General features: G+C 44.3%; 1 protein-coding gene across 1 annotated transcript in view; it reads right to left on the reverse strand.

Annotated features, from left to right (window-relative positions):
- ATRNL1 (attractin like 1) overlaps positions 1-27,619 on the reverse strand; it is a 1,004,401-nt gene that overhangs the window by 693,919 nt on the left and 282,863 nt on the right. The window contains exon 10 of the mRNA XM_077454933.1: positions 15,952-16,106. Coding sequence (XP_077311059.1) covers positions 15,952-16,106 — 155 coding nt within the window. The remainder of the gene's footprint in view (positions 1-15,951; positions 16,107-27,619) is intronic.

A 27,619-nucleotide genomic window follows, 5' to 3' on the forward strand; every position in this document is an offset into this window, starting at 1 on the left:
CACCATTTATTGATAGTTTTTTATGGTGTGGGTTTAGGGACACTAAGTTTAAAAGAGAGAAGATTTTCAGCAAAGGAGTGATGTTCAGAGTATAGGCAGGTTGTCTACAGTGCGTGTTTTTTTTGTATTGGCAAGGAAGTTTGACTTGCCCAGTTGTTTTGTCTTGGATCGGCTTTCCACTTGATGTGATACATAAATAGGGCAAAGGTCTGGATCCGTGACATCCTGGCAGGAGCTTGAGTATGAGGGAACACACCAGTACATTGAATCTGGGAGCCCAACAACCAGCATAGAACAAGCACAAGCTGCTGGTGTTCCAGTGGACACTACCAGTCATTGGAGATTGCCAGCCATGGACTAGCAATTGTAAAATTATGTCTGGGCAGCCACATCCATTAGTCAGTTTAGGGCCTGGACTTTGTTATGCCTGTTGTCTGTTCGGCCATAAGAAAGTTGCAGTAAAGTTATCATACTGTTTCAAGCCTGGTCTGAAGTTATTCCAAAGGAGTGCATAATGACCTCTGCCGTATGAAAGAACAGGGTCAGTAAAGCACATGTAGGGTATGAAGTAAGGCCACTACCAAAGGGTTGGCAAGACAAGTGGAGGAACGCACTTGCTATGGGTAAACGGAATTAGTGCAAGGTGTAAAGCAGCTGGTCATGAAGCATGGTACCTGGTATGGTGGAGAGTCCTCTGGTAGTGAGGAGTCGGTTATTTGGTTCTGTCCCTAGTGGTCAATTCCCAAAGGCATCTGGGATCAAACCCGCATTCCGGAGACCCATAGCTGAGCCACATGATATGGGAGAGTGAAGATGTTAAGGAAGTGCCACATTCTGTCACTAGGATTATGGTAGCAGAGGTACGCTGGACTGGTGGAGAAGGCACAAGCACTGCAGGGTCCTTCCTAAATACAGCATAAACCAGCAAGGTGTGTAGGGACACAGAACAGCATCCCTACAGAAGGTCACTGTGTAATTACTGCGTACGGTGGACAGTTCATCTCTAAGCTGGGGTTCCACCATAATGTTGGATTCTAACATGAACAAGGGCCCCCCTGGTCCCAGGCAGTGATGAGCACATGCACGGCTAAAGGTACCCCCACATGTACGAAGAGTTGGCCCTTCCCAAAAATGTAAAGATAGAAGAGCTCCAGCAGAGGTGAGATGTCAAGGGCAAACAGAGAGGGGTGCCAGCAGATGATGAGTGTACAGGGAGAGGAGTTCCAGCTGATAAGGGATGTTTAGGATACAGGGAGAGCAGAGACAGCAGAGGTCGGATGTTTCGATTTCAGGGAGAGTGATAGTGATATTAAAGGAAGGGGAGTTCTAGCAAAGGAAGAATGTTCAGGTTAAAAGATGACAAAGAATGTTCCGATTACAGAGTGAGGAGGGATGTTCAGGGTGCAGAACAAGGGGTTCCAGCTGAAGAAAGATGTTCAAAGTACAGGGAGAGGAGGGATGTTCAGGCTTCAGGAAAAGAAGTTCCAGCAGAGGAGGGGTGCATTAGATTCATGGAAAGGAGATTCAGAAAAAGAAGAAGTATTATAGCAAATGATGAGGGTCTCCCAGGAACAGGGGAAAAAAATCCAGAGTAACAGGAGGGATGTTCAGGGTACAGGATGAGGGCGAGGAGTTCCAGTAAAAGGGATGTTTAAGTTACATGGAGAGGAGTTCCAGCAGAGGAGATATGTGCATGGTAAAAGAAAAAAAGGAAAGGAACGCCAGCAAAGGAGAGATGGTCAAGGTACAAGGAGGGGAGTTCCAGCAAAGAAGGATAATGAAGGGTAAAAGGAGAGGAATACCAGCAAAGAAGTGATGTTCAGAGTACATAAAGAAGAGTTCCAGCAGAAGAAAAAAGTGCAGGGCAAAAGGAGAGAAATTACAGAAAAGAAGAGATGTTCAGGATACAGGGAGAAGAGTTCAGGCAGAGGAAGTGTAATTCTGGAACAGAAGATATTCCACAATGATGTTTTGGGAGAGGAGCGATGTTATTGGTAAAAGAGAAGAGTTTTGACAAAAGGAGTTCTAGCAGATGGAGAAGATTTTAGTGGCAGTGAGTGCAGCTCCAACAATGAAGATGCTAAAGTAAGTAATATGAGAGGCGTTCCAGCTGAGGAAAACATTGGTAAGCACAATAAGCAGTTTCAGCAAAGAAAGGTTCTTGGTACAGAGAGAGGAACAGAAGAAGACACCTGATGGACAGAGGAAGTCCTGAGAGTGAGAGCTACAGACACAGGTGTATAACCAGTAATACACAGCAGCTTACAAAACACGGAATGGTAACAGACACAGCATACCATGTGTCTACATTACACTCCTCACTGTAACAGATGCGTTAGAGTCTATAGGGATTAAACATAAGGCAAGTAGTTAATCCTTTATTTGCTGCCACGAAATATCACATTTCCATGAATGACTGAGAGGTCTCTAAAGTAAAAAACAAAACTATTTTCTGCATTTGAACAACAATTGCCCATTTTTATGTGAAAGCAGAGATTACATAAGAAACTGCAGCAACCCCTAGCAACCTAATCCCTCTTTTTATTAGCTCACAACAGTTTAATTGAGGAAACGTGATTGGCTGTTATGGGTAAGTGTACTTTATTCCCTTCTCAAAGGCCCCGAAAAGTTGACTGCACATTAACACTCCCCAGACAGCTCCCCAGCTATCGGGCGGCACATCTTGTTGCAGAAGAATTTGGACTGTGCAGATCATTATCACGCCAGGTTCCAAACGCTCCTCTAGGCGAGTCTGTCCGATGTGACAAGCCCTGCGCAGCTCCTCCGAGAAACAACTAACTGGCTAGTCTATCTGTTTCATTGACTGCGCCATACACCTCAGTCTGTGAAACACGAGGACCCCCATCGATCCCAAGACTTGTCTCCATCTCGGAGAGGCAGCCAGAGGAATCAATATCTCCCTAATAGTGGCTTTATGTGAAAATGGAAGAAGGTTATCACCCTCACATCACTCACAGTGCCAATAATACAAAGATGAGCAACATAAAGCACTTTCCAGGATCCCACGGAAAGGGTCAGCTCCATTGGACACTGGAGCCTCAATGACAGCACCAAAAAAGTGGTTTGTTATCTAGAAGTGTATGTACATTTGTTAGTGTGTACTTATGGGATGACACCTTAAAATAGACGTTTAGCCTAAAACAAACTCTAATTCTACTGGCAGCTACATTCTAATGCCGCGTACACACGACCGGACTTTTCGAGGGACTAGGTCTGACAGACTTTTGACGGAATTCTGACGGAGTTCTGACAGAGTTCTGATGGACTTTCCAAATGAACGGACTTGGCCACACACAATCACACCAAAGTCCGACTGATTTGAACGTGATGACGTATGACCGGACTAGAATAAGGAAGTTCATAGCCAGTATCCAATAGCTGCCCTCGCGTTGGTTTTTGTCCGTCGGACTAGCATACACACGAGCGGATTTCTGGGTAGGAACTGGGTCCGGCGGAAAAATTTGAAACATGTTCCATTTCTAAAGTCTGTCAGACTTTTGCAAATCAAAAGTCTGCTGCAGCCCACACACGATCGAATGGTCTGCCGGAATCGTTCCGTCGGACCTTTGATGTTGAAAAGTCCGGTCATGTGTAGGCCTTGTACACACGGTCGGACATTCCGATGGAAAATGTCCGATTGGACAGTGTTGTCGGATAATCCGACCGTGTGTGGGCTTCATCTGACTTTTCCCGTCGGAATGTCCGACCAACAAAGTTTGAGAGCTGGATATAAACATTTTCCGACAACATGATCCGATCGGACCTTGTCTGATCGTTTGTAGAGAATTCTGATCGGACAAAGTGCCACGCATGCTCAGATCAAATTCATATACCAAGGCTATTGGCTACTAGCCTGAACGTAGTCCCATCGTAACTAAATAACGTCATCACGTTACAAACAATCGGATTTTCCGACAACTTTGTCCGACCGTGTGTATGCAACACCAGTTTCGGACAAAATCAGTCGGAAAAAATCCAACGGATTTTGTTGTCGGAATGTCCGACTGTGTGTACAAGGGCTAAGACTAATCTATCTAAGCCCTTGTACACACGGTCGGAGATTCCGACGGAATGTGTCCGATCGGACCGTTTTGTTGGATATTTCGACTGTGTGTGGTTTACATCAGACTGTTTCTGTCGGATACTCCGACGGACCAAGTTTTCCAACTTGTTGGTAAAATTTTCTGACAAAATGCTCCGATCGGACATACTCCGATCATGTGTAGAGAATTCCGATTGGACAAAGTGCCACGCATGCTCAGATCAAATTCCTACACCAAAGCTATTGGCTACTAGCCTGAACGTAGTCCCGTCGTAACGAAATAATGTAATCACATCGGATTTTCCGACAACTTTGTCTGACCGTGTGTATGCAACAGTTTCGGACAATATCCGTCGGACAAAATCCGACGGATTTGGTTGTCGGAATCTCCGACCGTGTGTACAAGGGCTAACCCTGCAAAGCAACAATTGCTGTACATACCTTTTCTGCAGCCGATCCGGTGCGGTCCCACGCTGAGCTGTCAGCGGTTGCTTCTCTGTGTAGGCATGTGCAGAAGAGGCAACCCCCTATGGAAAACCCATAGTAAGTCTATGGGTGCTGTTACTTCCCAGGCATTTCACAGCCGTTGTCGGCTGTCTGTTCCACACAGCAGAAAAGATACGTATAGCAGTTTTTGCTTTACAGGGTTAGATAGATTAGTCTTAGAATGTGGCTGCCAGTCGATTTAAGTTATTTTTAGGCTGAACTTCTACTTTAATGTAAAACAAAATTGGGTGCATGAAGGAAAAGATGTTTTAAACTCTACATGCAAGGCTTCTTTAAAGTAAGAGCTGTAAAAACATATTCAGGAGGTAGTTGAACCCAACGCTTTCGATTTATTAAAACAACGCTCAATGTATTTCAGTGCACAAAACATACTGGAAAATAATATTTATTAGTAGTAATACTGTAGTTTATTAATCCAGTAATGCCGCATACACACACGAGCAGAATGTCCGTATATTCCGATCATGTGTATGCCCCATCAGACTTTTTACGGTGAAAATTCTGACGGACCTAGAAATGGAACACGTTCTAAATATTTCCGACGGAACCAATTCCTAATGGGAAAACTGCCTGTCTGTATGTTGTTCCGACGGACCAAAACAACGCATGCTCTGAAGCAAGTACGAGATGGAAGCTATTGGCTACTGGCTATTGAACTTCCTTTTTCTAGTCCCGTCGTAAGTGTTGTACATCACCGTGTTCTTGACGGTCGGACTTTGGTGTGATCATGTGTACGCAAGACAGTTTCAGTGGAATTCTGTTGGAATTCCGTCAGAAAAACCTTCAGAGTTTATTCCGACGGGAAAACCGGTCGTGTGTACAGGGCATAAGTATATGATTGCCTTTAGGAATCAGGAACAAAACTGGAGCACACTTCCTGTGGATCAACTGCTGGATTAGGGTTCTGAGGATGTTCAAGTAAAATTTACAGAGCAGTGATTCTTCACCTCCCCAATGATTTACTTTCTAACTCTGCTCCTGAAATACTTTAAAAAATAAAGTAAAGATCCTGTTCCTTTAAAGCCTGTTGTACAGCACAGTGCTTGTGCTGTGTAATTTGGTCCCTTCTATCATCTGAATTACCTGGGTGATCCTACCCTCCCCTTTGTAAACTGACCACAGTGTATCATGGCTGCTGAACCCTGACACTGTGGTCAGTTTATGTCCTTCGTCATCCGATGTGTCTCCTGTCTCACCTCTGTGCTCTCCTCCACCCCCCTCCCTTACCTGCCAGTCAGCTCCGTGTCCGTGCCGCCCCCCTCCACTCCTGCTGCTTAATTTGGGGTTAAATTTACATTATCCTCTTGGTTGATTTATGTAATGTCCCCCCGTGACTATGCTTTCTGAAAAAAATACAGCTATATACCTGTTTCGGAGTGCTGACCTCATCCTCTCCTCCTCCCCTCCTAACTGACGTCAGCTGGGGATCCTCAGACCCGCCCACTGCAGCGGTCAGGCCGAGAGAGGAAAAAGACAGCGGGTCACGTTACTGCCATTCTGCGCTCTGCAAACAGGTATATAGCTGCATTTTTTCTCATAAAGCACAGTCACAGGGGGACAGTACATAAATCAACTGAGATGTTAATGTAAATTTAACTCTGTGGGTTAACAACCACTTTAATGATTATTTATACAAATATTATCTATGGCTATGTATGACTCCAAGATATTCTGTACTTCTGTAAAGAAAACACTGAGCTGACCACATTAGTCTTGGCACCAGAGGAGAATTATTATTATTTGTATTATGCATTTATATAGCTCTGACATATTCTACACTCCTGTGCAGAGAGCACTAAGCCCTCACATCAGTCTCTGAACCAGAGGAGCTTACACTCTAATGTCCCACTGCAGTCACACACTATTAATATTTCACATTTATATAGCTCTAATATTTTCTGTAGTGCTGTACAGAGAACACTGAGCCAGTCATATCACATCTGCACCAGAGGTACTTAGTCATTATGTCCTCACTACAGTCTATCAAGTAAACCTATTGTGGATGCTGACTACATTGCATGGCAGGAGGAAGAAGATACTGCAGGATGAAAATACAGATTGGTTCTCCCTCCTCAAGGTGTGCCCAGGCACACCGGCACTCCCAGTGCGCACGACTATGGTGTTCACATTTCTGTGTTTAGACCCAGTTAGATGCAGGCAGGATATTCTGTTCCCTTTTCTTGCTACCGTCTTGTCTACACAGCATAATGTAATAACAAACAACTTTCATAGGTAAAAACAAGTAGAAACTGTCATTCAAATGAATCGGACAGGTACACGCGTCATAACAACACACTGTGCATCCGCCATACTGCACACTTAACCCTCACTAAATATTTTATTTCTCAGGCAGAAAGTGTCCTTATTTTATAACATTCTGGAAGTCATTGGCGGTGCTGGCATTATCCCCGAATGGGGGCCCACAATTGTTCTGGTGGGGGAGATCACATTCCCGAATTAAATATCCTTCCTTTATTCTCTCACTGACATAAAATAACCATATAAAACAGTATAAAAACAAATGTTCACAGCTGTTCCTGCAATAGTCCATCCATTAACATGCAGCAGCTTCCAGCCTGGACATGACTGCTGTACGCTGCAGCTTCCAGGACATCTGAGCACAGACCCTAGCTTTCCCGTTAACGTTTTGGGAAATTTTGAATTAACAAATCGTATGATGGGGCAACAGCTCTACCTGTTTTTGGAACGTTCTCATTGTTCTTCACATTGGCGGACAACTACAACCTCTAATCAGTGGAATGAGGAGGAAGATTTACATTAGCATGCACATGGTAACTACAGCACACCGCCTATCTGTATAGGGAGCCTAAATGTATGACATTCAGTTTGCACTATGTAGTATAAACAATTGCCTTTTTTTCTTCTGTTAGAATCCTGTTTTCACTTTTTTTTTCCTCTTTCTCGGTGCTGCTTATCTTCTCCAGCCAATTTCTATCTGCATGCATTGCTTTAGCGTTGGCTGCACTTCATTGCTCTGGAGCAAATTTGGCAAGTGTCAACTGCGGACCAAGTCAGTGCAATGTGTGGAGGCACACACCAGGGGTGTATTTAACAGGGTGACAAAAAAGGATCCCAAACAGGAGCGAGTTGTCACCCCATAACAGGAAGTACCTAAACAAAGACCTTCATTACTGGACCACCTAATATTCTTTTAATAAAAGCTGCAAATTAGAAGCAAAATTATGAAAATTACATTTAAAATGACAGTAACATGTTAAAGAGGAAGTAAATCCTGATGGGTTTTACTTCCTCTTTTTCTCTCCTGCAAAGTAAAAGCATAATGGGCTAGTATGCATAGCATGACATCATCGGCGCACTACAAGGTGAATATCTCTTAAACAGCGCACGTATAGGAGATATTTCCAGTACCCATGGGTAAGCCTTTTTATAGGCTTACCTATAGGTACAACTTCCTCAATGGGTGTATACAACCACTTTAAAACTTATGCGATTTTAGTGTTTGTTTTAGATCTACTTAAATTTCTAGTTGGTTTGGTACTCTGCCTAATGGCTGCTCTGCTGTCCAATCTCCATAATAGCTGAACTTTGCTGGAGATGGGATCATTTTCTTTTAAAGCTCATTTTAATGATGGAACATGATTTTTATCTCCCAAAAACAAACATGTATTCACTTGGCATTATATGTTCTTCCAGCTTGCCTTTGTAGGAATTGATCTTTAATTTAATATCCATTAATAACTGGTGGGATGGCACAGAGGGCTGACCCAGTTCTAGCTTATTTTTCACCTTGCTCATCGATCAAAACACCTCCGGCCATCTATGTCCACCTGAGCAAGACATCTGCTCCTGGAACATCCCGCTGGCTTGCTCGGTGCTGGCCGGATCCCACTGCATGAAAGAAGGTCACTTTCCATGTTAATCAAACCTGAAGTAAATGGTAACTTATTTTCCATCTGATGGCAAGGAAATTTGCAGAATATTTGTGTTCTGACAGTTACCATCTCAGGACTTTTTAACAGAATTGATCCAGACCTGCACAAATATAGTAACTAGAGACAATTACAGTAGTATCAAATTTACTGGCTAACTCAACTTTTTTAATGTATACGCCTGTGAAACACATTGGGTTTGCAAGTTAGGCCATGTGTGTTTCAAAAGCTTTCTAAAGCCAAACCATCGTCATATTCAGTAAACAAGAAGATGGCGACAATAACACATTTAAAGGATAAGGGGTTCAGCCAAGAGCCAGTGAAAAGTCCATCAGAAGATACAAGGAACTACGCCAATGTGGTCAGCTATGATGAATCCCGTAGAGCAATGCATATTTGGCTATATGTTAAGAAGAGACCAAGCGACCAATGGGCTCCTACATGTAAAAATCATAATTTTTTTGCTAGAAAATTACTCAGAACCCCCCAACATTATATATGTTTTTTTTTGCAGAGACCCTAGGGAATAAAATGGTGGTCACTGCAACTTGTTATCTCACACGGTATTTACCCAGTAACTTTTCCAAACGTATTTTTTGTGGGGGGGGGGGGGGGGGGAGGGTTTCATGCATTAAAAAAGATTTTTATGCATAATGTGAAAGATGATGTTGCGCAGATTAAATAGAAACCTAACATGTCACGCTTTGAAATTGTGCACACTCGTGGAATGGCGCCAGACTTCGGTACTTAAAATTCCCCATTGGCGACGCTTTAAACTTTTTTACAGGTTACCTCTTTAGAGTTATGCCCCGTACACACGAGAGGGATTAAGTCTGACAGACTTCCGACGGAGTTCTAGCGGAGTTCCGCCGGAGTTCTGGCGGACTTTTCGACCGAACGGACTTGACCACACACCATCACACCAAACTCCGACGGAGTCGAACGTGATGACGTACGACTGGATTCGACGTAGGAAGTTCATAGACAGTAGCCAATAGCTGCCCTAGCGTCGGTTTTAGTCCGTCGGAGTAGCACACACACGAGCGAATTTTTCGAAGGGGACCGGGTCCGGCGGAGTTCCGTCGGGAAAATTTGAAGCATGCTTCATTTCTAAAGTCCGTCAGACTTTTGCGAAGCTAAAGTCCGTTGCAGCCCACACACGAGCGGATAGTCCGCCGGACTCAGTCCGTCGGAGTTTGGATGTCGAAAAGTCCGCTCGTGTGTACGGGGCATTACAGAGGAGGTCTAGTGCTAGAATTATTACTTTCACTCTAATGTTCGCGGTGATCCCTAACGCATGGTTTGAACCTCGTTTACATACGTGGGCGCGACCTACATATGCATTTGCTTCTGCGCATGAGCACGCGGGACGGGAGTGCTTTAATTTTTTTTTGTGTTTATTTTACTTTTATTTCTCTATTTTGACACTTTCTTTTTACTTTATATTTTTTGATCACTTTTATTCCTATTAAAAGGAATGTAAACATCCCTTGTAATAGGAATAGTGAGTGATAGCTCTTCTTTACAGTGAGATCTGAGGTTAGTAGTCCTCATATCTTTCCTCTAAGCTGGGAAGCCTAAAAAAAAAAATGATCCTGGCTTACCAGCCAGGGCAGCGTGGGCATTTTTTCAAATGCAGAGGCCATCCAGACCACCAGATTCTCTGTGGTAAACTTCCGGCATGAACCAATTCCTTTTCCCTCTAGCCGATCGTATAGGTGAGCCAGGAGAAGCACCAGGCAGCGAGTGAACCACTATACTTGTTCTTACGGTGCAGGGAATCGCCATAATCTGAATGATGCCTGTACCTTTTGTACCTTCTGCTATGATCAATGGTGAACACTGTACAACACTTTATTAACTGTCACTGAGGCAAACTCCCGGGCAACTATAAGGTGGCCAAGCTTTGGGACAGAAAATTTCCTAGTGGGCATCGTAAGCACCACCACACATGGGGATGATTTCTGCCCCTTTTTAAATATTGACTTTATTTCTACGTTTAGCTTTAAAGGCCATTACTGAATTTCCATTTCAAGAATACAAACCCCTTGACTCCCGATACTTGTTCAGCACCTAAATGATGACTGAGATAGAACTGTATTCATCAAGAGATAAATCACAACTTTTAACAGACGGTATCCCTGTTATCCTAAAGAAAGGGAATTTCAATGGTCCAGAATAAGGATAAAGGGATATTAAACAATAAAGGATTCTTACGATATTATTAAAGTTGTAAAACTGTAAAGAGGTGGTTAAAGGTGCATGTATTTCATCTTTGGCTATTTCACATATTTCTGAAATGGGAAAATATCAAAAAGACTGATTATCAAGATTTGATGTTGATCAACTTCTGAGAAGTTGAACGTTGAACTAAACGTCGGTGTTGTGTGATCAACTTCTGAGAACTTGATCACACAAGCTGCCACACTCCGTCCCCTTCATACCCTGCTACGATAAAGGTGAGACCAATTCTGATGGGCATATGGGTTAGACCCGGTTAGTATTGGTGTTTTTGTCCCAATAATACTTTGCAGGACTCAGTCCTCTTGACATCCTGCCAGTCTGTGTCTTTGATATCCTGCCACACCCCGTCACCTTTGCGCCCTGCCATACTCTGTCCCCTTCACGCCCTGCCACACTCTGTCCCCTTCACGCCCTGCCACACTTGGTCCCCTTCATGCCCTGCCCACCATCCCTGTCCTTTCCACCATTTCACGCTCTGTCCCTATTGCACCCTGCCACTCTGTCTCTGGTATACTCAGCCACATTTTGTTCTTATGATCCAGAGAGAGACATAGAAAGTTTGAAAAAAAAAACTCAATAGTAGTTTTAACACTTGACGCCCTGCCACACGCCGCCCTGGTGATGCCCTGCCACACGCCATCCCCACGACACCCTGCCACACGCCGCCCCCATGACACCCTGCTGCACTCCGTCCCCATGACGCCCTGCCACATTCCGGCCCCTTCATGCCCTGCCACACTATGGCCCGTGTGTGCCTTGCCACATTCCATTCTTGTGAAATCCTTTTACACTCTGTCCCTGTGACACCCTGCCAGACTCCGTCCCCGTGACACCCCACCACACTTTGTCCTTATGATCCAGAGTGTCACCATTATAGGAAGTAACAGAAAATTATAGCACATAGAAAGGAACAAAGGCATTAAAAAAACAAACAAACAGGAGTTCTAACACATCTCCACTCTACCTAGAACTAAAAACAAACTACATCTTAGCTGGATAAGAGGCTTTAAATCCAACACTAGTACACAGGCAAGCTTTAGTAATATGTTTTGATGCAAAGGCCGACTTAGTTTTCTCCCAATCTCACACATGAATAATTTCTTTTACCTTGTTCTTTACAAACAAAACCCAGAATTATTTCTACACTTTGTCCTGCGTTTTATGAATGCACGTAAAGTACTAGTCCAGTATTGCCGCTAATCAAAATCGATGTAATTTACTGGTTCTTTCAGAGGCACATTACAGCCTCAAACTAACACTACCTCTAAAAGCGCCGGTAAAAGAGCTCCATTTTCATGCGCACAATTGGAGGAAAATAAATGGTTTTATTTGCCAGTATAGAAACCACTGCTGCATTGTGCGCTTCTCAAAAATGAACGTCCCAGCATCAGCACCTAAAAAGAGTTGTAAGTAAGGCAAGGCAGCTCTGAGCGAGAAAAACAAGCTCTGGCCTTTCAAACACAAGCGTGGCCTTAATGGAACCAAATGGTCCATTATTAAGTATTTGCGATTGATTATTAACACGCACAGCAAAACACGAATGCATTTGGAAAAGAATGGGGCCTCTTACCCAATAGAATCCTATTCACAGAAAGAAGACAGAGGAATTAGCTGAAACATTTTGATTATGGCGGATTTGAGCGTCCGGTTGTGTGTGAGCGGCACAGGCAGGCGTTGCCGCTCTCTGTTAATCAGCCTCAGAGTGCTCGCTAAACACAGTTATTACATCCTTTCTCCCAATGCGAGAAAAAGCTCCAGAAAAGAGAAAATGAAACTATACAATAGCGCAAAAGCCCCAAAAGCTGTGAAAAGAAAAATATCATTAAGCTTTTATTTGCAATAGATAGACGATCTCAAAGTCTGGAATTGCCAGGCAATTTTGCACTGGCGAACAATGTGCACGGGCTCGGAATCGAGTGCTCCATTGTTCGCCGCCGCTGACACCTGTCAATTACATGCCTATCAGTGCACAGAGGACTTGCTGGGACCGCAGCGACTATGGCTGCCGACAAGTGGCCAACTAAATGCTGATTTGATTACAAGGTGAGCACTGCAAAAAAAATTATATACAAGATTACAGGGATTATGACCTACACTGGGTAAACAGGGTTGGGGAAAAGACTTCAAGCGAAAATTTGAAAACATAAAACAGCAGTAAATGCATTTAGGTATTCTTTCAAAATCATTCTACATATTTTTAAATACAACTAATGTAAGGGCTATCTCACACCACACGGCAACACACAGCACATAATACATATGGGCTGCTGTGTGGCGTTGTTTAAATGCATTTTTTTGTTTATTTTTATTTTTTTTCTCAATGCCTGTATTATATTATCACAACACACACCAATGCATTGGTGTGAACATGCTCTACACAAAGCAAGGCGCTTTGCCCCGTCAATGCATTGATCAACATTGCCCAATGCTTTTCCAATAGGAATGGTGTGAACAAGTCCATTCCTAAATTTTGATTTGCTATCAGCTCGGTAATCTCCTGGGTTGCAACCCTTTCTGACTTTACTACCGAGTTTACAAATCATGGAGGAACATGGGGCAATACCACATGTACTTTGACCACTGAGGATACAGAACACCAAAAAAAAAAAAAAATCTAAAGTGTGAATTGTTCTTTACACTACAAATAAGCAATGATCTTTAATCTGTAACAAAAAAGCTGAGTAAACTGAGCATAGTTAGTTATTGTTATCTGTAACCTTGAGGCCCACTTGCTTGGTCAATTCTATCCTCAAATGACCTCTGAGATGTCCTAATGTAGGCCATAGACAGTTTGAATCTCAAGTGGTTCCTGCTGAACCGGCCGAGATTTGAACTGTGTTTGAGCAGGCTGAATGTACAAAGTTGATCTATGGGTCCGAATAAGCCTGCCAGATTTTACATGCGATTATCGCTAGCGGCTGGTATAGCAACTAGCAATAATCACGTCTTCTCCTTACGAGGATGGCGTCCCCTGCTCCTCTGCTGGGAGAAGACAATGGCTTGGCGGGTGGGATTCCCACATCAACACTGTTTGCGTTAATGGGTAAATCAAGAGAATTTCCTTCCTGCAATTCTGCAAGAAATTCGTACCATGTATGGCCTGCCTAAAGCTACATAAATCATATCAATTTATAGCTACTAGGTAAGATATGAGTAGAAATGAAGAAGGTGGTTGAGCTAGGCTTGTCAACATCCCTGCTCAAAGAGGACCATGACCTGAACCACCCATCATCACTTATGATAAAAAGCCAATTGTGATCTAGTGGGAGGAGCACACCTACAGTAGGTGTTAGAATGGAAACTTGAATCTTGGAAGAACTGGCTCCAATTTCTTTTAACGATCAAAAAAAACAAAAAAAAACACCTTTAACCATAAAAATCTGACTAACAGTCCAAATCTTATGCCTTCTTACAAACTGGTCAAGCAAATGAAAGTTACAAATATAAAATATATTTAGTTATGGGTAAATGACAGGTTCCCTTTGTTGAAAAATCAAAATGATAAATATATTATTTAGCATGCAGTTCCATTCATATTTAAACCCATTAAACTAGAGAGTGTTTCTTTCTTGTAAGCTGAACAGTGAAATTGTTACTTCTCATGGATAATGAGCACCTGTCATGGGAAATTTTTGAAGATGGAAATCAAAATGCAGGAAGAAAGGAAAGTTTGCAAAAAGTTAAAACCTTTGTTCCGCTGAACGGCAGAATAAGCAAGAACATTGGGGGGGGGGGGGGATTTACCAAAACTGGAAAGTGCAAAATCTGGTGCAGCTCTGCATAGAAACCAATCACCTTTCAGGTTTTATTGTCAAAGCTTAACTGAACAAGCTGAAGTAAGTAGCTGATTGGCTCCCATGCAAAGCTGCACCAGATTCTGAGTGCTCCAGTTCTAGTAAATCAACCCCAGTGTGTTATATGGTTTTGTCCTTTTTTTCTTTACCTATTAGATAATTATCTCTTCTCCTGGGCTGTAAACGCTTGTGGCCAGAAGTCTCATCCATAATAACAGTTAATGTTTTTGGCCAAAAAGTTTAATTTTGGTCTCATTTGACCAGATATGTTTGTTGTGTTCCCCACATGGCTTCTTGCAAACTGGACTTCTTTATGTTTTTTTTCAACAAAGGCTTTCTTCTTGCTACTCTTCCATAAAGGTCAGATTTGTGGAGAACATGACTAATAGTTGTCCTGTGGACAGATTCTCCCACCTGAGTTGTGGATCTCTGCAGCTCCCCCAGAGTCACCATGGGCCTCTTGGCTGCTTCTCTGATTAATGCTCTCCTTGCCCGGCCTGTCAGTTTAGATGGGCGGCCATGTCTTGGTAGGTTTCCAGTTGTGACATATTCTTTCCATTTTCGGATGATGAATTGAACAGTGCTCTGTGAGATGTTCAAAGCTTGGAATATTTCTTTATAACCTACCCCTGCTTTAAACTTCTCCACAACTTTATCCCTCAACCTGTCTGGTGTGTTCCTTGGCCTTCATGATGCTGTTTGTTCACTGAGGTTTTCTAGCAAACCTCTGAGGGCTTCACAGAACAGCTGTATTTATACTGAGATTAAATTACACACATGTGGACTCTATTTACTAATTAGGTGAGTTCTGAAGGTAATTGGTTGTACTAGATTTTAGTTAGGGGTATTAAAGTAAAAGGGCTGAATACAAACACTCGCCACACTTTTCAGATATTTATTTGTAAAAAAAAAAATTGAAAACCATTTATTTTCCTTCCACTTCACACGTATGTGCAACTTTGTGTTGGTCTATTACATAAAAACCCTAATAAAATAAATTTACGTTTTTGGTTGTAACATGACAAAATGTGGATAATTTCAAGGGGTATGAATACTTTTTCAAGGCACTGTATATCCCTATCACGCCATATATTGCACTTATATAATAGTATTGAAAACACCAACATCTAATTCAGTGACAGCATCTACAGAAATCTATAGTCAATGCAATACTTAGCCAGCCCTCAGTGTCATGTAAGCCACTCCACTTTGCAGAGTGCACCAGGGAAACATGCCAGATAGTGTAATAACACCTTTGCACGTTAAGCTCGTTAAGGGCTTCTTGAGAAGCAGCTTCTGAATAAAAGTTGAAAAAGTGAATCTCCCCAGCAGGAATAAAGACGGCAAAAAAAAAAAAAATAGGAAAACTACAGAAAAACGATGGCTATATGTACACGTTATCATTTAAACTATATTTGAGATACAGACTCACCTATGTCATAAGCCAGGAAGTCAGCTGAGAAGCACTTGGCGCCGTTACTGAGTGATGTGTCATTGTGGGTGTTTCCACCGAATACCAACATAGCGCCACTGATGACAACCGCCGAGTGCAGGTACCGCGACAATCCACTCTCCTTCAGGATCATCCTGGAAGACATAAAATTCACTATGTAGATGAACTAATAGAGAGACCGAGAAAGAACGAAAGAGACAAAAAGAAAAGAAAGAAAGGAGGGAGGGAGAAAGAAAGAAAGAGATAAAGAGAGAGAGAGAGAGAGAGAGATTGTGAGAGAAAGAATGAGAGAGAAAGAAAGTAAAAGAAAGAGAACAAAAGAGTGAAAGAGAGAGAATGAGAGAAAGAAATAGTAAAAGAGGAAGAAAGAAAGATAGAAAGAAAAGGAAAGAAAAAGAAAGAAAGAAAGAAAGAAAGGTGGATAGCTAGATATATATATATAGTGGTATTCAAACATATTTTTTAATGTCTAGAACTGAACTGAACTAAAAGGATACACACAGGGAACCCTGTTTGGTCACTGACATACTGTACATACACTGACACACATGCAATGTATCTAAATACAGATTACTTTATACATAAATGTTTGCATTATCTATCTTCATATTTCCATTTGCTATCAGAGCTGTGACTGATTTTATTTTGATTCATTATCTAGCAAAATATAGTGAAAGTTATCAGTAAATGCTGAGGCCAAGGCTGCGATGGCCCCGGGAACGCACTGGCTCCCTCTCTTTCTCTATCTTCTGTTTTCAATTCTCCTGTACAACAAGGCGGTAAAGGGAAGAGTAAATGGAATGGAAAGGTCATGTAATATATAGACTTGTGTCAGCTACAAATACGAGGAAAATCAATAAAGGTTTCCAGCGAGTTTAATAAATGGGTCAGTTGTGGTGGTAAAGGGCACGGAGCCGCAGGCCGCTTCTGCCCTTTCCGGGGTAATATATTTGCTTAATTCTCAGCCAGTGGCTGCAGCACGTGAGATATAAATTGATGAATAAGTAATCACAGCTGGAAGAAAAGATAAATGCCGAGTGCATCAAATACTCGTCTGCTTCTATTAACGTTTGCACAGACACAACGGCCGAGCTCAGCAACAATGAAATAATGCAGTGTGTGATCTGTGCGATATGAGGCTTACTATAGGTGAGACTCAATACAAGCTATGGACTATACATAGCGACAGACTGATTTATTTAATCAATACATTACTGAAATTCACAAAATATATCAGTATCAAACAGCAAAATGTATAGACACCTCTCATTTTACTACCTTCTAATACCCTGCCTCATCTACTATTTCTACCTGCTAATACCTTGTATCATCTACTATTAACACTTATAATACATTGTATCATCTACTATTATTAACTTCTAATACCTTGTCTCATCTACTTTTACTATTATTATTCTTATATAGGTTTTATATAGCGCCAACAGTTTGCTCAGCGCTTTACAACATCCCATTACAATTTGGTACAAGAGGAATCAGAGGGCCCTGCTCGTTAGAGCTTACAATCTAAATCTTCTAATACCTTATCTCATCTACTTTTAGTATCTTCTAACACCTTGTCTCATCTACTATTATGCCACGTACACACAGTCAGATTTTCTGATGGAAAATGTTCGATGGGAGCTTTTTGTCGGAAATTCTGACCGTGTGTAGGTTCCATTGGAAAATTTCCATCGGAATTTTCGACACACAAAATTTTCCAAAACACAAACATCTCAAATTTTCCGACAACAAAACCTGTTGTCGGAAATTCCGATCGCGTGTACACAATTCTGATGTACAAAGTTCTACGCATGCTCAGAATCAAGCAGAAGGGCCGCGCTGGCTATTGAACTTCAATTTTCTCGGCTCGTCATACGTCACCACGTTCTTGACGTTCGGAATTTCTGACAATTGTGTGACCGTGTGCATGCAAGACAAGTTTGAGCCAACATCCATCTGAAAGAATCCCATGGATTTTGTTGTCGGAATGTCTAATCGTGTGTACGCGGCATTGCTATCTTCTAATATCTTGTCTCATCTACTACTGATACATTACCGAAATTCCCCAAACATATATTAGTATCAAACAGCAAAATGTATAGACACCTTTCATTTTACTACCTTCTAATACCCTGCCTCATCTACTATGACTACCTTCTAATGCCATCATCTACTATTACTACCTTCTAATACCCTGCCTCATCTACTAGATACCCTGTACCCTAATAGCCTGCCTATTACTACCTTCTAATACCATCATCTACTATTATTACCTTCTAATACCATCATCTACTATTACCACATTCTAATACCTTGCTTCTTCTCTTATTACCAGCTAGTAATACCCTGCCTACTCTCCTATTATCACTGCATAATATCCCACCTCTTCTCCTATAACTACCTTTCAACATCCCACCTCCTCCCCTGTTTCTACCTTATATTACAATGACTCTTCTCTTATTCAATATCCCACCTGCTTTCCTAACACCATCTTCTAAAACCCCACCTCCCTTTCTATTACTGCCTTATAAAATCCTGCCTCCTGTCATATATATGTTGTGACCAAGAAGAGCTGACTTTCTATCTTCTTTACATGAACTGACCCCTATATCTGAACGGAGTGAGGCTGCTTCCACGTACCTTATATGTGATGTCAGACACTCTAGTCTATGATCCCCCTCATACACATATCTATCTGACAGTTTGATGAACAGTTGGAAAATTCTTGTTGAATCAAAAAATTGCCAATTTGTTTTCACCGTCAAAGTTATCGCTTTTGACTGATTTTCCCCTTAAGCGTAAGGAAACTGTATCTGAGTACCACAAACTGAAAACGCAATTTAATTTATTATTAATATTCACAGCAAACTCCCCCATCCATCCATGTCTCCATGCTTTATTTTGATGAGAAATCACTTTGACAAATACCGCCCTAGAATTTCTAGCCACAGCCATCTTGAGTAAGGGCAGATGATTCATGCAGCATTTACTTCCTTGACACCACCCGCCCTTAGCTGAGAAAGCCCCTCCTACCCTCTTTCAAATGAAAGAGAAAAAATGCCCATGAAGACTCTTGGGATGTATAACATTTTGGCCTAGGCCAGAAAGTAGGAAGTAGTTGAAGAAAGGTAAGAAGAAGAAAAAAAGCTTAAAGCGGAGGTCCACCCTAAAGTGGACCTCCGCTCATCGGAACCCTCCCCCCCTCCGGCGCCACAATTGGCACCTTTCAGGGGGGAGGGGGGTGCAGATACCTGTACAGTACAGGTATTCTGCACCCACTTCCGGGATAGCTCTCTGCGGAAAGGGGCGTAGATTACGCCCCTTTCCGCAAGTGCCCGCCCCTTACCGCAAGTGCCCCGCTGCCTGCTGGGAAACACACAGATCCCAGAGGCAGCGGGACCGTCCTTATTGCGCAGCGCGATTCGCGCATGCGCAGTAGGGAACCAGGAAATGAAGCCGAAAGGCTCCATTTCCTGATTCCCATACCCAAGATGGCGGCGGCAGCACCTTACAGACGATCTCGAGATCGGCTTCGGGTGCCGACATCGCGGGCGCGCTGGACAGGTAAGTGTCACTATTTTAAAAGTCAGCCGGTGGACTCCCGCTTTAAAACAGGTAAATGTAATATACTTTCCTATTTACTAAGGATACCAGTCTAATGCCGCGTACACACGGGCGGACTGTATGGCCTAATTAGTCCGCCGAAACACATTTCAGCGGACAGTCCGCTCGTGTGTGGGCTTCAGCGGACTTTTTCAGCGTGCAGTACGGCGGACTAAGTATTTCGGAATGTTCGAAATACTGTCCGTCGTACTCGCATTTCGGCGGACAATCCGCCCGTGTGTATGCCAGTCCGCCGTACTTTTGAAATGAGCGGACTTTTCCCGCCCGGAGAAAAGTCCGCTCATTTCGAGCGGGTGTCCAGGTAGGCGGGGCCCGCGAAGGAGACGTCGCTGGCCCCGCCGCCTGGTATGGACTTAAAGGGGAACCCCAACAGCGAAAAAAATCGGCGTGGGGGTCCCCCCCAAGTCCACAACAGACCCTTGTCCGAGCACGCTACCCGGCCGGCCAGGAATAGGGGGGCGAGCGAGCGCCCCCCCTCCTGAGCCGTACCAGGCCGCGTGCCCTCAACATGGGGGGGTGCCTTGGGGAAGAGGGGGGGCGCGGCCCCCCCACCCCAAAGCACCTTGTCCCCATGTTGATGAGGACAAGGGCCTCTTCCCGACAACCCTGGCCGTTGGTTGTCGGGGTCTGCGGGCGGGGGGCTTATCAGAATCCGGGAGCCCCCTTTAATAAGGGGGCCCCCGGATACCGGCCCCCCACCCTATGTGAATGAGTATGGGGTAAAATGTACCCCTACCCATTCACCTGTTAAATAAAAGTACCAAAAAAAACACAACACACGAGATAAAATACTTTATTGCACAGCTCCGGGGGTCTTCTGTCTTCGGGGGTCTTCTCGCCGGACTCCTCCGCTATCTTCTTGTAGCTCTTTTGCTAGCGGAGGAGTCCGGCTTTCTTCCTCGCCGCGGCCTCTTCTTCCGACTTTGGGGGTCTTGTCCCCCTCTTTGGTTCTTCTGCCGGGCCACCGCGCTTTCTTATAGCTCTTTTACAGGCGGTGGCCCGGTCTTCTGTCGCCACCGCTGCCGCCTTCCGTTCTTCTTCTTCTTCTTCTTCTTCTTCTCCAGGAGATGTTGCCTCGACGATCTCTCCGGCCGGAATGCCAGGGACGCACTGCGCGGCCACTTATATAGGGACAAGGGGCGGTGTCACATGGCTTTATGTCACATGGGTTGGTGTCACATGGTGACCCCGCCCCTTACGATGTCATAGCCCCCATGTGACATCAACCCATGTGACCAACCCATGTGACACCGCCCCTTGTCCCTATATAAGTGGCCGCGCAGCGCGTCCCTGGCATTCCGGCCGGAGAGATCGTCAAGGCAACATCTCCTGAAGAAGAAGAAGAAGAAGAAGAAGAAGAAGAAGAAGAAGAAGAACGGAAGGCGGCGGCGACAGAAGACCGGGCCACCGCCTGTAAAAGAGCTATAAGAAGAGGGGGACAAGACCCCCGAAGTCAGGAGAAGAGGCCGGCGGCGAGGAAGAAAGCCGGACTCCTCCGCTAGCAAAAGAGCTACAAGAAGATAGCGGAGGAGTCCGGCGAGAAGACCCCCGAAGACGGAAGACCCCCGGAGCTGTGCAATAAAGTATTTTATCTCGTGTGTTGTGTTTTTTTTGGTACTTTTATTTTACAGGTGAATAGGTAGGGGTACATTGTACCCCATACTCATTCACATAGGGTGGGGGGCCGGTATCCGGGGGCCCCCTTATTAAAGGGGGCTCCCGGATTCCGATAAGCCCCCCGCCCGCAGACCCCGACAACCAACGGCCAGGGTTGTCGGGAAGAGGCCCTTGTCCTCATCAACATGGGGACAAGGTGCTTTGGGGTGGGGGGGCCGCGCGGCCCCCCCTTCCCCAAGGCACCCCCCCATGTTAAGGGCATGCGGCCTGGTACGGTTTAGGAGGGGGGGGCGCTCGCTCGCCCCCCTTTCCGCGTGTGTGGGCGAGTCCGTTCATGTCAAAAGTAGGGCGGATAGTATGGCGGACTTAGTACGCCGTATTAGTCCGCTCAAAAAGTGGTGTGTGTGGTCAAGTCCGTTCATTCGAAAGTATGACGGACTGTCCGTCGGATTGTCTGACGGACTAAGTTGGCCAGACAGTCCGCCAGTGTGTACGCGGCTTTAGGATTAAAAATAGTTCATGTTGATTAAGAGAGTTTAGTCCCGCTTTAAAGTTTACACAGTGAAAGCGATTGGATTGATGCCAATGGATTTACCATTTGTGTTGCATCGGATGACCAATCAAGACATCCAGCTAAAGTGGTTGTAAACCCTTCCATATGCCCTTTGAAGTGAATGGTCTCAGGTGATACACAGAAGTGAAAAAAATTCTTCTGTAAAGGTTGTACCTGTTTATTTGCAACCATTTGTCCTGTACAGCCTTCTACAATTTGCAGACTAACACAGAATCTGGCAGCATCTCTCAGCAGCACAAAGACTGGGCAAGGATCTGAATTCGCACACTGCACAGTTAAACGAGAGTAACTCTGAGCCTGATTTGAAGGAAGAGACCCACACCTCTTCTCACTCTATACACAGAACAAGCAGAGCTGTGATTTTCAATCACGGGCTGTGTGCTGGAGCTCTCCTCCCCTGTCTCCTTTTTTCTCCAAGTGACCAAAAAAAACTGTCAGAAGTTGATGCTGATAACAAAAGAACCAGGCAGCACCAAGAAATGACACTCAGAGCTTTGGAGAGAGGCGAGTATACAATATAGAATCGCATGCTTTGCTCATATTTTGTGTCTGAGGTTTACAACCACTTTAATTAAACCAATCAGTTTGAACAGTCGATCACATAACAAATTGTTGTGTGTGCGGTGCACAAGAGAGAATCTTGCTGGCTCCAGAAGCTGCTCATCTCATATCTTTCTCCGTCATTAAGTCACCCGAATTTATCCCTGCCTCACCCTCGCAGTCAGCCGTAATAGGTGTATTATCCTCCCTATAATGAATCAGGGGTCAGAGATTTCACGCTGCATCTAACATTATCACCCTTAATAACAGTGCAATCACTTAGGTCTCCGCTGAATCCATTAACATCAAGCTCTGATTTTCTACACGCCCTTCCAAGAAAACAAACATGATTTCTTTCATCAGCATTGCCAAGTTGCCACCAGCTAATGGCATTTCGATAGGAAAGTGCATGCAGTCACCAGTGAGGCAAGCCGCTGCCCCCTCCCCCATCCTTTTTTCCGCCAGGGCAGTCAGGTGGGGGCGTCCGTGTGTCTGCAGGCACAAATTAAACCAACGAGAGAGAACGTTCCTGCAGAAGGAACTTAATCTCAAACAGCTTAGAGGAAGGAACTAAAAGGTCAGTGTGTGCAGCATGGAGCCCAAACGTCACCATCAGCAGCCATGATGGATCAACAGATTAGTGGTGGTGCTGCTCACCGCGAATTTGTAACTCTGCAATCTGCATGTTTTATATGCAATACAGATGTCTGGAGGCCAAAAAACAAATAGCAGCAATTCCTGTGAGTACAGAGTCTGCCATAAAACTAAACACAGAGCACCGGTAGCAGCATCTCCGACTGGCCTTTTCTTAAGGATCAAACAGTCAATTAGCAATTCTATTTATCTGGTTCATTACCAGCGCCAAAGATCTGAGTACTGACAGCAATTGTCAGAGACAGTAGCGAGGTATTAGCATCTGTGAACAGTACGCAGAGGTGAAAGTATTAAATGCCTACTTGTAATGTCTTTCCTAAATAATTTTTTATTCACTTGCAATGTAACTTTGAACTTAAAAATTAGACTATTCCAGGAAAAGTCAATTCTTTAGCATGCCCATTCTTGAACCTTATAGATGCTCTTCTCTTCTTCCCCTCCCCTCAACCTTCCTACATAGACTTTTATGTAGCTATCAGTGGAACAGTGAGGGGAACTAGAGCAGGGGTCTCCAAACTTTATAAACAAAAGGGCCAGTTAACTGTTTTTTAGGGGGGCCAGACTACGGGAAGTCAGAGAAGAAAATTACTTGGCTTCACTAGGTGTAAATAATGCCCAAAATTTTGAACTAGGGAAGGAATAGCACCCCGTCTTTGGAGTCAGTCGAAAGAATTGTGCCCCATCATTGGTGTCAGTGGAAGGAATTGTGCCCCATTGGTGTCGGTGGGAGGAATTTATCCCGTTGGTGTCAGTGGGAGAAATTGTGCCTTGTCTTTGGGAGGATTTGTGCCTGGTCCTTTATCATTGGGAGGAACAGTGCCTTATCATTGGTATTAATTGGAATGGTGCCCCACTGTTGGTGTCAGTGGAAGGAATTGTGCCCCACTGTTGGTGGCAGTAAAAGGAATTGTGCCCCACTGTTGGTGGCAGTAAAAGGAACTGTGCCCCACTGTTGGTGGCAGTAAAAGGAACTGTGCCCCACTGTTGGTGGCAGTAAAAGGAACTGTGCCCCACTGTTGGTGGCAGTAAAAGGAACTGTGCCCCACTGTTGGTGGCAGTAAAAGGAACTGTGCCCCACTGTTAGTGGCAGGAATTATGTTCCATTGTTGTAGTCAGTGGGTGGGATAGTGCCCCACTGTTGGTGTTAGTGGAAGGAATTGTGCCTCACTGTTGGTGGCAGTAAAAGGAATTGTGCCCCACTGTTGGTGGCAGTAAAAGGAACTGTGCCCCACTGTTGGTGGTAGTAAAAGGAACTGTGCCCCACTGTTAGTGGCAGTAAAAGGAACTGTGCCCCACTGTTGGTGGCAGTAAAAGGAACTGTGCCTCACTGTTGGTGGCAGTAAAAGGAATTGTGCCCCACTGTTGGTGGCAGTAAAAGGAACTGTGCCCCACTGTTGGTGGTAGTAAAAGGAACTGTGCCCCACTGTTGGTGGTAGTAAAAGGAACTGTGCCCCACTGTTGGTGGCAGTAAAAGGAACTGTGCCCCACTGTTGGTGGCAGTAAAAGGAACTGTGCCCCACTGTTGGTGGTAGTAAAAGGAACTGTGCCCCACTGTTAGTGGCAGTAAAAGGAACTGTGCCCCACTGTTGGTGGCAGTAAAAGGAACTGTGCCCCACTGTTGGTGGCAGTAAAAGGAACTGTGCCCCACTGTTGGTGGCAGTAAAAGGAACTGTGCCCCACTGTTGGTGGCAGTAAAAGGAACTGTGCCCCACTGTTGGTGGCAGTAAAAGGAATTATGTTCCATTGTTGTAGTCAGTGGGTGGGATAGTGCCCCACTGTTGGTGTTAGTGGAAGGAATTTTGCCTCACTGTTGGTGGCAGTAAAAGGAATTGTGCCCCACCGTTGGTGGCAGTGGCAGGAATTATGTTCTATTGTTATGCCCCGTACACATGAGTGGATTTTCCGTCGGAAATAACTTGGATGGTTTTTCCGACGGAATTCCGCTCAAGCTTGGCTTGCATACACACGGTCACACAAAAGTTCCCTGAACTTTTGACCGTCAAGAACGCGGTGATGTACAACACTACAACGAACCGAGAAAATGAAGTTCAATGCTTCGAATTGTTTCCGAGCATATGTAGGCATTTTGCTCGTTGGAATTTGTACAGACTTTCCGATTGGAACCTTTTCCGACCGAATAATAGAGACCCTGCTCTCAATCGTTTGCTGGCGGGAATTCCACCAGCAAAAGTCCGATGGAGCACACACATGGTTGGAATTTCCGACCAAATGCTCACATCGGATTTTTGCTGGGGGAATTTCCGATCGCGTGTACGGGGCATAAGAGTCAGTGGGTGGAATAGTGCCCCAAGGGCCAGATAAAGTCAAGCAGAGGGCTGTATCCGGCCACAGGGCCACAGTTTGGAGGCCCCTCATCTAGAATATCACTGGAAAGACAGTTCTGAGTCTGCTGGAGCTGCCAACATCACATACACATTTAGTTTACCAATTAAATTGTGCAAGTGTATATTGCTGAGAAAATTTCACTTGACATTTTAAGCTAGTTTTAGCATGTGGTTGATGCTACAATCAGGCCTATGCATGAAATGGAATATTCAGTCCTAAAGGTGGACCTAGCGTCAGATATCTTTTTTTCACACTGAGCAATGTGTCAGTTTACCACTTCCAGATATTTTTTACCTCTCACATGATTCACAGTACTCCCCCTGACAATGCCTTCATCTGCTTCTCTCTCTCTAGGACAGTGCCATCCTTGTTCAGCTATCATCTATCAGGTTCTGGCTCCTTAACATCCAGCTATTTACTTATTGTTAAAGCGGAGTTCCAGTCACCTGTGGAAAAAATAAAAGGCAGCAGCTACAAAAACTGTAGCCGCTGACTTCTAAAAAACAGCCACTCACCTGTCCCATGACCCAGTGGTGTGTTCACCCCAGTCGGTCTCATCCACTGTCTTCAGTCCCCGGCACCGGCATCTTCACTATGGGCACCGGGCTGTGACAGTTTGTGACTTCACAGCTGGGTTCCCACTGCTCATGCGCAAGTCGTGCTGCTCATCATGAATGGATGCAGTCTTCTGGGACCTAAAAGTGTCCTAGAAGACTGCAGGGGTGAAGGAGGGAGCAGAACCTTCTTTTCCAAACACCACAGTGGTCGAAACGAAAGTGGGAAGCGGGTATCCGTCAAAATCAGGTACCTGCTACCCCCCAGTTTCCCTTCCAGGCAATGGCGCCGACAGCACCCAAGAGCCAATGGAAACATCAGCTGGGGTGCTGACATTGCTGGATTCCAGGACAGGCAAGTGTCCAAATATTAAAAGTTGGCACCTACTACCTAATTCAAAGCTGAATTAAACCCTCCTATACTTTACAGCCAAGGAATGCGCTTTTGTTGGATCTGCAAAGGTGTTGCACATGTGATCAGTTATGACACCAGCCATTTGACAGTTTGGTTGAGGTCACAATCAAACATGACTGTGGATTTCCAGAATTCCAGGAATTTAACTGGTTTTTGAACCGCTAAATTGATGGGCTTAGTCCCACTTTATAATTTACTGCTGTTGAGGAGCTTCAGACTTCAGTAAAATGGCATCACTGGAGGGGGAGCTGGAAACTGGAAAGATGGGGAAGGACAACTAGGAGCATCGGCTCTGAGAATGTGAGAGGAGAATGGGGGGTGGGGGTCCCAGAGTGACTCCTCCATGGGAGCTAGATAATGGTGACCACTGTGGAAGGGGGGGGGGGGGGTGTGCATTGTTTGTTTTTTTATCTCCTAACTGTTAAAGAGTAAATCCACTTTCGTGGGGGGTGATGGGGGGGATAGTAAATAAAGAAAAAATAATGTAGCGTATATAATTGTGACACAAGTCTTATTGTGATTGAATGTTATTAATAATCTCCTTTCCTTTTCAATCTGCAGCTCTGTAATTTTCTGTAAAATACAATATGGCAACCTGGAGGTGTTCTGTACACAGAATGCCTGTGTGATTGGCTCACTGATTTTGCCAGAAGTCCGCACTAATATACAAGTCAGATTTCAGGCATCCCCTGCATCAAAAACTGAATTTTTGGTGAGATACTCCCAATAGGAAATCCCATCTAAAGGAATGCAGGCCCAGCATTATTCCTCATTAGTGCCCTGCAGGTGCAGCAGCTGATTGATAATTATGAAACCACTCCCATTAGATTTACTTTCCACATGGACACAGAGAAACACACAGGGATTTCTTCAGAATAACAAAAGGTAAGAATCTGCAATAAAGTTTGTTAAAATCCCCTACAGAGATCACCCCAGAGGGGAATGTTTTCTTCTCAACAAAAGTGAAGTTACTCTTTGAGGAAGACAGCATGTGGCTCCTTAACAATCAGCTATTCACTGTTTGGTAAGGGCATTGGTGGATGCCCGCTCCTTAACAACCAGCATCTTTGTGCCATGTGACCCTAAAAAAGCATCTAAAAACACACCCTGCGTGTGCTTTTGGTGCATTTTTGGTGAATTTCACATTTACTTAAATGGAAGGTGCACCTTTGTTGAGCTTTTGAAAAGCACGCTAAAGATACAGCATGTGGGACTTCTCAAACGACAGCACAAAACGCAGCTTAGCAATGTGAAAAGTCTCATAGGATTTAAAGGTACGTTATTTTGATGCACATTTGTCCCGTTGGAAATGTGCCTAATATG

The sequence above is a fragment of the Lithobates pipiens genome, unplaced genomic scaffold (genome assembly GCF_037356315.1).
Source record: "Lithobates pipiens isolate NorthernLeopardFrog02 unplaced genomic scaffold, aLitPip1_a1.2 Scaffold_25, whole genome shotgun sequence".
Taxonomy (NCBI): Eukaryota; Metazoa; Chordata; class Amphibia; order Anura; family Ranidae; genus Lithobates; species Lithobates pipiens.